This window comes from Salmo salar, chromosome ssa01 (genome assembly GCF_905237065.1).
Source record: "Salmo salar chromosome ssa01, Ssal_v3.1, whole genome shotgun sequence".
In the NCBI taxonomy this organism is placed as follows: domain Eukaryota; kingdom Metazoa; phylum Chordata; class Actinopteri; order Salmoniformes; family Salmonidae; genus Salmo; species Salmo salar.
The window spans coordinates 171531188-171543771 of record NC_059442.1 but is presented as its reverse complement, the minus strand read 5'-3'; the positions used below and the strand labels follow the sequence as shown (position 1 = coordinate 171543771).

At 44.0% G+C, this 12584-nt stretch overlaps 1 protein-coding gene across 4 annotated transcripts in view; it reads right to left on the bottom strand.

Moving 5' to 3' along the window:
- Nucleotides 1–12584, bottom strand: part of LOC106572709 (fibronectin type III and SPRY domain containing 1-like) — a 98971-nt gene that overhangs the window by 62821 nt on the left and 23566 nt on the right. For all 4 annotated transcript variants that reach the window (XM_045694121.1, XM_014147129.2, XM_014147118.2 and 1 more), the window contains 2 exons: nucleotides 3387–3482; nucleotides 3019–3150 (listed from right to left, as the gene is read on the bottom strand). In XM_045694121.1, coding sequence (XP_045550077.1) covers nucleotides 3019–3150; nucleotides 3387–3482 — 228 coding nt within the window. The remainder of the gene's footprint in view (nucleotides 1–3018; nucleotides 3151–3386; nucleotides 3483–12584) is intronic.

The following is a 12584-nucleotide window of genomic DNA, read 5'->3' as shown; positions in this document are numbered from 1 at the left end:
TATGTCACAGAGATATGATACAAATCCTCTCAGACTGTAGTATGTCACAGAGATATGATACAAATCCTCTCAGCCTGTAGTATGTTACAGAGATATGATACAAATCCTCTCAGCCTGTAGTATGTTACAGAGATATGATACAAATCCTCTCAGCCTGTAGTATGTTACAGAGATATGATACAAATCCTCTCAGCCTGTAGTATGTTAGAGATATGATACAAATCCTCTCAGCCTGTAGTATGTTACAGAGATATGATACAAATCCTCTCAGCCTGTAGTATGTCACAGAGATATGATACAAATCCTCTCAGCCTGTAGTATGTTAGAGATATGATACAAATCCTCTCAGCCTGTAGTATGTCACAGAGATATGATACAAATCCTCTCAGCCTGTAGTATGTTACAGAGATATGATACAAATCCTCTCAGCCTGTAGTATGTTACAGAGATATGATACAAATCCTCTCAGCCTGTAGTATGTTACAGAGATATGATACAAATCCTCTCAGCCTGTAGTATGTTAGAGATATGATACAAATCCTCTCAGCCTGTAGTATGTTACAGAGATATGATACAAATCCTCTCAGCCTGTAGTATGTCACAGAGATATGATACAAATCCTCTCAGCCTGTAGTATGTTACAGAGATATGATACAAATCCTCTCAGCCTGTAGTATGTTACAGAGATATGATACAAATCCTCTCAGCCTGTAGTATGTCACAGAGATATGATACAAATCCTCTCAGCCTGTAGTATGTTACAGAGATATGATACAAATCCTCTCAGCCTGTAGTATGTTACAGAGATATGATACAAATCCTCTCAGCCTGTAGTATGTCACAGAGATATGATACAAATCCTCTCAGCCTGTAGTATGTTACAGGGATATGATACAAATCATCTCAGCCTGTAGTATGTCACAGAGATATGATACAAACCTCTCAGCCTGTAGTATGTCACAGAGATATGATACAAATCCTCTCAGCCTGTAGTATGTCACAGAGATATGATACAAATCCTCTCAGCCTGTAGTATGTCACAGAGATATGATACAAATCCTCTCAGCCTGTAGTATGTTACAGAGATATGATACAAATCCTCTCAGCCTGTAGTATGTTACAGAGATATGATACAAATCCTCTCAGCCTGTAGTGTGTCACAGAGATATGATACAAATCCTCTCAGCCTGTAGTATGTCACAGAGATATGATACAAATCCTCTCAGCCTGTAGTATGTCACAGAGATATGATACAAATCCTCTCCGCCTGTAGTATGTTACAGAGATATGATACAAATCCTCTCAGCCTGTAGTATGTCACAGAGATATGATACAAATCCTCTCAGCCTGTAGTATGTCACAGAGATATGATACAAATCCTCTCAGCCTGTAGTATGTCACAGAGATATGATACAAATCCTCTCAGCCTGTAGTATGTCACAGAGATATGATACAAATCCTCTCAGCCTGTAGTATGTCACAGAGATATGATACAAATCCTCTCAGCCTGTAGTATGTTACAGGGATATGATACAAATCATCTCAGCCTGTAGTATGTCACAGAGATATGATACAAACCTCTCAGCCTGTAGTATGTCACAGAGATATGATACAAATCCTCTCAGCCTGTAGTATGTCACAGAGATATGATACAAATCCTCTCAGCCTGTAGTATGTTACAGAGATATGATACAAATCCTCTCAGCCTGTAGTATGTTACAGAGATATGATACAAATCCTCTCAGCCTGTAGTATGTCACAGAGATATGATACAAATCCTCTCAGCCTGTAGTATGTCACAGGGATATGATACAAATCCTCTCAGCCTGTAGTATGTTACAGGGATATGATACAAATCCTCTCAGCCTGTAGTATGTCACAGAGATATGATACAAATCCTCTCAGCCTGTAGTATGTTACAGAGATATGATACAAATCCTCTCAGCCTGTAGTATGTCACAGAGATATGATACAAATCCTCTCAGCCTGTAGTATGTTACAGAGATATGATACAAATCCTCTCAGCCTGTAGTATGTCACAGAGATATGATACAAATCCTCTCAGCCTGTAGTATGTTACAGAGATATGATACAAATCCTCTCAGCCTGTAGTATGTCACAGAGATATGATACAAATCCTCTCAGCCTGTAGTATGTTACAGAGATATGATACAAATCCTCTCAGCCTGTAGTATGTCACAGAGATATGATACAAATCCTCTCAGCCTGTAGTATGTCACAGAGATATGATACAAATCCTCTCAGCCTGTAGTATGTCACAGAGATATGATACAAATCCTCTCAGCCTGTAGTATGTCACAGAGATATGATACAAATCCTCTCAGCCTGTAGTATGTTACAGAGATATGATACAAATCCTCTCAGCCTGTAGTATGTTACAGAGATATGATACAAATCCTCTCAGCCTGTAGTATGTTACAGAGATATGATACAAATCCTCTCAGCCTGTAGTATGTTACAGAGATATGATACAAATCCTCTCAGCCTGTAGTATGTCACAGAGATATGATACAGTCTATTGATCCCTGTAGCTCCTAAGATTTACAGACCTATTCCTGTGTGTTGGGTTAAGGTTAAGGTTGGGTTTAGGGTCAGGGGTTAGGGGGTTAGGGGTCAGGTACCTGTAGCTCGTGAGCATTCTGGCCCCTTCCTGTTTGATGGTGTTGGGTCAGGGGTTAGGGGTTAGGGGTCAGGGTTAGGGGTCAGGGGTTAGGGGTTAGGGGTTAGGGGTCAGGGGTTAGGGGTCAGGGGTCAGGGGTTAGGGGTCAGGGGTTAGGGGTCAGGGTTTAGGGGTCAGGGGTCAGGGGTTAGGGGCGTTAGGGGTCAGGGGTTAGGGGTCAGGGGTTAGGGGTTAGGGGTCAGGGGTTAGGGGTCAGGGGTCAGGGGTTAGGGGTCAGGGGGTTAGGGGGTCAGGGGTTAGGGGGTCAGGGGTTAGGGGGTTAGGGGTCAGGGGTTAGGGGTCAGGGGTCAGGGGTCAGGGGGTCAGGGGTCAGGTACCTGTATTTCCTGTGTCTTCTTGGCCGCTTCCTGTTTGATGGTGCTGATCATGCTCTCCTTCATCTCAACCAGGACGGTGAACAACGTGTCAAACTCCTCCTCCAGGTCTGACACTGCTTGTGTGGAGTTCACCTGTCACAATCACACTTATTGATTAATCTCCCCATCCAGAATCAATCTCAGCGTCACTAGTCTATACATTAATTAACATTTCATATTTGATTCATATTTAATTTGATTGATTGATTTAATAATGGCATATTTGGCAAATGGAAGTTACTGTGCAAAATGGTGATTTCAAGGTTAATACTGCTTTCTGTTATGTTTAATGTAATTACATAAATGTTGAGCGTTATTACTTGTCTTACCTGGACACCAGCCAGACAGTGACTAAGTGTTTCCATGAAGTTATGGAGCTCCTCATTTTTATTGGCCAATGTGGTTATTATCCTTTGTAGTGCCTCCTGAAAGACAGACACATTATGCATACGTTAAAGTGTTTGCAATCCATCAATCCATCAATCCATCAATACATCAATACATCAATATATCAATCCACCAATCCATCAATACATCAATACATCAATATCAATCCGTCAATATATCAATACATCAATCCACCAATCCACCAATCCATCAATACATCAATATATCAATCCATCAATATATCAATCCACCAATCCATCAATCCATCAATATATCAATCCACCAATCCATCAATCCATTAATCCATCAAACCATTAATCCATCAATCCATTAATCCATTAATCCATCAATATATCAATCCATCAATCCATTAATCCATTAATCCATCAAACCATTAATCCATCAATCCATTAATCCATCAATATATCAATCCATCAATCCATTAATCCATTAATCCACCAAACCATTAATCCATCAATCCATTAATCCATCAATATATAAATCCATCAATCCACCAATACATTAGCCTACTATTGTATTTCAGATCAATCACATGTTCAAATAGCTTGTCAGGTTTGTTTCCGTGTTAGAAGTTCACTCATGACCAATTATAAGCTCCTAACCCTAACCCTATTATAAGCTCCTAACCCTAACCCTATTATAAGCTCCTAACCCTAACCCTATTATAAGCTCCTAACCCTAACCCTATTATAAGCTCCTAACCCTAACCCTATTATAAGCTCCTAACCCTAACCCTATTATAAGCTCCTAACCCTAACCCTATTATAAGCTCCTAACCCTAACCCTATTATAAGCTCCTAACCCTAACCCTATTATAAGCTCCTAACCCTAACCCTATTATAAGCTCCTAACCCTAACCCTATTATAAGCTCCTAACCCTAACCCTATTATAAGCTCCTAACCCTAACCCTATTATAAGCTCCTAACCCTAACCCTATTATAAGCTCCTAACCCTAACCCTATTATAAGCTCCTAACCCTAACCCTATTATAAGCTCCTAACCCTAACCCTATTATAAGCTCCTAACCCTAACCCTATTATAAGCTCCTAACCCTAACCCTATTATAAGCTCCTAACCCTAACCCTATTATAAGCTCCTAACCCTAACCCTATTATAAGCTCCTAACCCTAACCCTATTATAAGCTCCTAACCCTAACCCGCCTAACCCTATTATAAGCTCCTAACCCTAACCCTATTATAAGCTCCTAACCCTAACCCTATTATAAGCTCCTAACCCTAACCCTATTATAAGCTCCTAACCCTAACCCTATTATAAGCTCCTAACCCTAACCCTATTATAAGCTCCTAACCCTAACCCTATTATAAGCTCCTAACCCTAACCCTATTATAAGCTCCTAACCCTAACCCTATTATAAGCTCCTAACCCTAACCCTATTATAAGCTCCTAACCCTAACCCTATTATAAGCTCCTAACCCTAACCCTATTATAAGCTCCTAACCCTAACCCTATTATAAGCTCCTAACCCTAACCCTATTATAAGCTCCTAACCCTAACCCTATTATAAGCTCCTAACCCTAACCCTATTATAAGCTCCTAACCCTAACCCTATTATAAGCTCCTAACCCTAACCCTATTATAAGCTCCTAACCCTAACCCTATTATAAGCTCCTAACCCTAACCCTATTATAAGCTCCTAACCCTAACCCTATTATAAGCTCCTAACCCTAACCCTATTATAAGCTCCTAACCCTAACCCTATTATAAGCTCCTAACCCTAACCCTATTATAAGCTCCTAACCCTAACCCTATTATAAGCTCCTAACCCTAACCCTATTATAAGCTCCTAACCCTAACCCTATTATAAGCTCCTAACCCTAACCCTATTATAAGCTCCTAACCCTAACCCTATTATAAGCTCCTAACCCTAACCCTATTATAAGCTCCTAACCCTAACCCTATTATAAGCTCCTAACCCTAACCCTATTATAAGCTCCTAACCCTAACCCTATTATAAGCTCCTAACCCTAACCCTATTATAAGCTCCTAACCCTAACCCTATTATAAGCTCCTAACCCTAACCCTATTATAAGCTCCTAACCCTAACCCTATTATAAGCTCCTAACCCTAACCCTATTATAAGCTCCTAACCCTAACCCTATTATAAGCTCCTAACCCTAACCCTATTATAAGCTCCTAACCCTAACCCTATTATAAGCTCCTAACCCTAACCCTATTATAAGCTCCTAACCCTAACCCTATTATAAGCTCCTAACCCTAACCCTATTATAAGCTCCTAACCCTAACCCTATTATAAGCTCCTAACCCTAACCCTATTATAAGCTCCTAACCCTAACCCTATTATAAGCTCCTAACCCTAACCCTGTTATAAGCTCCTAACCCTAACCCTATTATAAGCTCCTAACCCTAACCCTATTATAAGCTCCTAACCCTAACCCTATTATAAGCTCCTAACCCTAACCCTATTATAAGCTCCTAACCCTAACCCTATTATAAGCTCCTAACCCTAACCCTATTATAAGCTCCTAACCCTAACCCTATTATAAGCTCCTAACCCTAACCCTATTATAAGCTCCTAACCCTAACCCTATTATAAGCTCCTAACCCTAACCCTATTATAAGCTCCTAACCCTAACCCTATTATAAGCTCCTAACCCTAACCCTATTATAAGCTCCTAACCCTAACCCTATTATAAGCTCCTAACCCTAACCCTATTATAAGCTCCTAACCCTAACCCTATTATAAGCTCCTAACCCTAACCCTATTATAAGCTCCTAACCCTAACCCTATTATAAGCTCCTAACCCTAACCCTATTATAAGCTCCTAACCCTAACCCTATTATAAGCTCCTAACCCTAACCCTATTATAAGCTCCTAACCCTAACCCTATTATAAGCTCCTAACCCTAACCCTATTATAAGCTCCTAACCCTAACCCTATTATAAGCTCCTAACCCTAACCCTATTATAAGCTCCTAACCCTAACCCTGTTATAAGCTCCTAACCCTAACCCTATTATAAGCTCCTAACCCTAACCCTATTATAAGCTCCTAACCCTAACCCTATTATAAGCTCCTAACCCTAACCCTATTATAAGCTCCTAACCCTAACCCTATTATAAGCTCCTAACCCTAACCCTATTATAAGCTCCTAACCCTAACCCTATTATAAGCTCCTAACCCTAACCCTATTATAAGCTCCTAACCCTAACCCTATTATAAGCTCCTAACCCTAACCCTATTATAAGCTCCTAACCCTAACCCTATTATAAGCTCCTAACCCTAACCCTATTATAAGCTCCTAACCCTAACCCTATTATAAGCTCCTAACCCTAACCCTATTATAAGCTCCTAACCCTAACCCTATTATAAGCTCCTAACCCTAACCCTATTATAAGCTCCTAACCCTAACCCTATTATAAGCTCCTAACCCTAACCCTATTATAAGCTCCTAACCCTAACCCTATTATAAGCTCCTAACCCTAACCCTATTATAAGCTCCTAACCCTAACCCTATTATAAGCTCCTAACCCTAACCCTATTATAAGCTCCTAACCCTAACCCTATTATAAGCTCCTAACCCTAACCCTATTATAAGCTCCTAACCCTAACCCTATTATAAGCTCCTAACCCTAACCCTATTATAAGCTCCTAACCCTAACCCTATTATAAGCTCCTAACCCTAACCCTATTATAAGCTCCTAACCCTAACCCTATTATAAGCTCCTAACCCTAACCCTATTATAAGCTCCTAACCCTAACCCTATTATAAGCTCCTAACCCTAACCCTATTATAAGCTCCTAACCCTAACCCTATTATAAGCTCCTAACCCTAACCCTATTATAAGCTCCTAACCCTAACCCTATTATAAGCTCCTAACCCTAACCCTATTATAAGCTCCTAACCCTAACCCTATTATAAGCTCCTAACCCTAACCCTATTATAAGCTCCTAACCCTAACCCTATTATAAGCTCCTAACCCTAACCCTATTATAAGCTCCTAACCCTAACCCTATTATAAGCTCCTAACCCTAACCCTATTATAAGCTCCTAACCCTAACCCTATTATAAGCTCCTAACCCTAACCCTATTATAAGCTCCTAACCCTAACCCTATTATAAGCTCCTAACCCTAACCCTATTATAAGCTCCTAACCCTAACCCTATTATAAGCTCCTAACCCTAACCCTATTATAAGCTCCTAACCCTAACCCTATTATAAGCTCCTAACCCTAACCCTATTATAAGCTCCTAACCCTAACCCTATTATAAGCTCCTAACCCTAACCCTGTTATAAGCTCCTAACCCTAACCCTATTATAAGCTCCTAACCCTAACCCTATTATAAGCTCCTAACCCTAACCCTATTATAAGCTCCTAACCCTAACCCTATTATAAGCTCCTAACCCTAACCCTATTATAAGCTCCTAACCCTAACCCTATTATAAGCTCCTAACCCTAACCCTATTATAAGCTCCTAACCCTAACCCTATTATAAGCTCCTAACCCTAACCCTGTTATAAGCTCCTAACCCTAACCCTATTATAAGCTCCTAACCCTAACCCTATTATAAGCTCCTAACCCTAACCCTATTATAAGCTCCTAACCCTAACCCTATTATAAGCTCCTAACCCTAACCCTATTATAAACTCCTAACCCTAACCCTATTATAAGCTCCTAACCCTAACCCTATTATAAGCTCCTAACCCTAACCCTATTATAAGCTCCTAACCCTAACCCTATTATAAGCTCCTAACCCTAACCCTATTATAAGCTCCTAACCCTAACCCTATTATAAGCTCCTAACCCTAACCCTATTATAAGCTCCTAACCCTAACCCTATTATAAGCTCCTAACCCTAACCCTATTATAAGCTCCTAACCCTAACCCTATTATAAGCTCCTAACCCTAACCCTATTATAAGCTCCTAACCCTAACCCTATTATAAGCTCCTAACCCTAACCCTATTATAAGCTCCTAACCCTAACCCTATTATAAGCTCCTAACCCTAACCCTATTATAAGCTCCTAACCCTAACCCTATTATAAGCTCCTAACCCTAACCCTATTATAAGCTCCTAACCCTAACCCTATTATAAGCTCCTAACCCTAACCCTATTATAAGCTCCTAACCCTAACCCTATTATAAGCTCCTAACCCTAACCCTATTATAAGCTCCTAACCCTAACCCTATTATAAGCTCCTAACCCTAACCCTATTATAAGCTCCTAACCCTAACCCTATTATAAGCTCCTAACCCTAACCCTATTATAAGCTCCTAACCCTAACCCTATTATAAGCTCCCTCTATGTTCAGTTCCCCGACCGACCGACCGACCGACCGACCGACCGTCCTTCCTTCCTTCCTTCCTTCCTTCCTTCCTTCCTTCCTTCCTTCCTTCCTTCCTTCCTTCCTTCCTTCCTTCCTTCCTTCCTTCCTTCCTTCCTTCCTTCCTTCCTTCCTTCCTTCCTTCCTTCCTTCCTCTTGGTTCCTACCATATGACTCCTGCCCTGCTTCAGGCATAGGGAGAAATGGTATCATCAGAATTGTCAGACAGTCAGAATCCACACATCAGGCTTACAATAAGTTTGTCAGACTAGTGTGATGCAAAAGACAACTAGTAACTTATTATCAGGTAGTATACTAGCAAGTATAAGACCTAGGTCTGGACCTTGTTCTGTCCATACAGATTTACAGTGTGAGACAGAGACAATCTCTACCATGGCACCTAGCCAGGGCACCTCCAGCCACCCAGCCAGGGCACCTCCAGCCAGGGCACCTCCAGCCACACAGCCAGGGCACCTCCAGTCGCCCAGCCAGGGCACCTCCAGTCGCCCAGCCAGGGCACCTCCAGTCGCCCAGCCAGGGCACCTCCGGCCACCCAGCCAGGGCACCTCCAGCCAGGCACCTCCAGCCACCCAGCCAGGGCACCTCCAGTCGCCCAGCCAGGGCACCTCCAGCCACCCAGCCAGGGCACCTCCAGCCACCCAGCCAGGGCACCTCCAGCCAGGGCACCTCCAGCCAGGGCACCTCCAGCCACACAGCCAGGGCACCTCCAGCCAGGGCACCTCCAGCCAGGGAACCTCCAGCCAGGGCACCTCCAGCCAGGGCACCTCCAGCCAGGGCACCTCCAGTCGCCCAGCCAGGGCACCTCCAGCCACACAGCCAGGGCACCTCCTGTCGCCCAGCCAGGGCACCTCCAGTCGCCCAGCCAGGGCACCTCCGGCCCCCAGCCAGGGCACCTCCAGCCGCCCAGCCAGGGCACCTCCAGCCAGAACCCCAGCCAGGGAACCTCCAGCCACACAGCCAGGGGACCTCCAGCCACCCAGCCAGGGAACCTCCAGCCACCCAGCCAGGGCACCTCCAGCCACCCAGCCAGGGAACCTCCCAGCCCAGGGCACCTCCAGCCACACAGACAGGGCACCTCCAGCCAGGGCACCTCCAGCCACACAGCCAGGGCACCTCCAGCCGCCCAGCCAGGGCACCTCCGGTCACCCAGCCAGGGCACCTCCGGTCGCCCAGCCAGGGCACCTCCAGCCAGGGCACCTCCTCCCAGCCAGGGCACCTCCGGCCGCCCAGCCAGGGCACCTCCAGCCACCCAGACAGGGCACCTCCAGCCACCCAGCCAGGGCACCTCCAGCCAGGGAACCTCCAGCCAGGGAACCTCCAGCCACCCAGCCAGGGAACCTCCAGCCACCCAGCCAGGGAACCTCCAGCCACCCAGACAGGGCACCTCCAGCCACCCAGCCAGGGCACCTCCAGCCACCCAGCCAGGGCACCTCCAGCCAGGGCACCTCCAGCCACCCAGCCAGGGAACCTCCAGCCACCCAGCCAGGGAACCTCCAGCCACCCAGCCAGGGAACCTCAAGGCTTCATCGGCAGCGTTTCTGGACCGGCTGCCAGTGACAGATTCAGGATCAGCACCTGCAGTTCCACTAGTCATTTAAAGCTATTCCTGTTTAAATCTATTCCTGTTTAAATCTATTCCTGTTTAAATCTATTCCTGTTTAAATCTATTCCTGTTTAAAGCTATTCCTGTTTAAAGCTATTCCTGTTTAAAGCTATTCCTGTTTAAATCTATTCCTGTTTAAATCTATTCCTGTTTAAAGCTATTCCTGGTGCTGTGTGTAGAGAGCTGACATGGCTGCTGTTGAACTATGGCCACACGTAGTCCAGGCTACACATGATTTGTATAAATTTGCCCTAATTTTTCTGTGTTTCTATAAAAATTGAGTCATATTCAGTAACCCACATTATAATGAAATCACCCTAAAGGCTGGTTGTGAACGGCCTACATAACAAGTCATGCTGAAACTTTACAAATGCTCTACTCTCTACTCGGACTGCCTATGGAATGAAACATGGTCTTTGTACTGTCTCTATGTGGCTGGGTATCTGGCAGCAACGCAGTGCCTGGGAACCTTATTCTTGATGTAGTGCACTGGGGTCACGTTCATGGAAAAGGACCCATGAGCACCAGCTTGTGATGTTCATAGGAGCAAATCAAATTGGGTGTCAAATGAACGCCACGAGTTTATTAATTTTTTGGGGGGAGGGGGGGATTAAGGCGTAGAGATATTTGTTCAACCATTTTGCATCTTAAAAAGTAGACATAAATAATGGTCTTAGATTTCTGGTTAAACAGAAGGAAAAGGAGTCTTAGAAATCCAAACATCACCAGAAAATACATCAAAACACCATCGTGTTCAAGACCCCCGACATCAAAACACCATCGTGTTGAAGACCCCCGACATCAAAACACCATCGTGTTCAAGACCCCCGACATCAAAACACCATCGTGTTCAAGACCCCCGACATCAAAACATCATCGTGTTGAAGACCCCCGACATCAAAACACCATCGTGTTCAAGACCCCTGACATCAAAACACCATCGTGTTCAAGACCCCCGACATCAAAACACCATCGTGTTGAAGACGCCCGACATCAAAACACCATCGTGTTGAAGACCCCCGACATCAAAACACCATCGTGTTCAAGACCCCTGACATCAAAACACCATCGTGTTGAAGACGCCCGACATCAAAACACCATCGTGTTGAAGACCCCCGACATCAAAACACCATCGTGTTCAAGACCCCTGACATCAAAACACCATCGTGTTGAAGACCCCCGACATCAAAACACCATCGTGTTGAAGACCCCCGACATCAAAACACCATCGTGTTCAAGACCCCTGACATCAAAACACCATCGTGTTGAAGACCCCCGACATCAAAACACCATCGTGTTGAAGACCCCCGACATCAAAACACCATCGTGTTCAAGACCCCCGACATCAAAACACCATCGTGTTGAAGACCCCCGACATCAAAACACCATCGTGTTCAAGACCCCCGACATCAAAACACCATCGTGTTCAAGACCCCTGACATCAAAACACCATCGTGTTCAAGACCCCCGACATCAAAACACCATCGTGTTCAAGACCCCGACATCAAAACACCATCGTGTTGAAGACCCCCGACATCAAAACACCATCGTGTTGAAGACCCCCGACATCAAAACACCATCGTGTTGAAGACCCCCAACATCAAAACACCATCGTGTTCAAGACCCCCGACATCAAAACACCATCGTGTTGAAGACCCCCGACATCAAAACACCATCGTGTTCAAGACCCCCGACCCCCTGTTACCAAAAACCCAGATACCTTTAAGATATTTTCTAACTTCTCTCCCTCAGGAGGGAGGATAAAGTTCACAGAAGTAACAAGTAAAGGTAGACCTACCAATTAGTTCGTGTTTTTACTAATATACATTTCTATTTATTAAAAGTCTTAATTCTGATACCAAATCGGTAACAGAATGACAGACAAATCAGTAATGGTATTACTGCAATTGAACTGGTTACAGTGGGAACTCATAGTACAATCTCCTGTTACTGTCCTCTCTTCCACTGACATACTGTTATGTTCAGCTCATAGTGTCTCCTGCTACTGTCCTCTCTTCCACTGACTGTTATGTTCAGCTCATAGTGTCTCCTGCTACTGTCCTCTCTTCCACTGACATACTGTTATGTTCAGCTCATAGTGTCTCCTGTTACTGTCCTCTCTTCCACTGACATACTGTTATGTTCAGCTCATAGTGTCTCCTGCTACTGTCCTCTCTTCCACTGACATA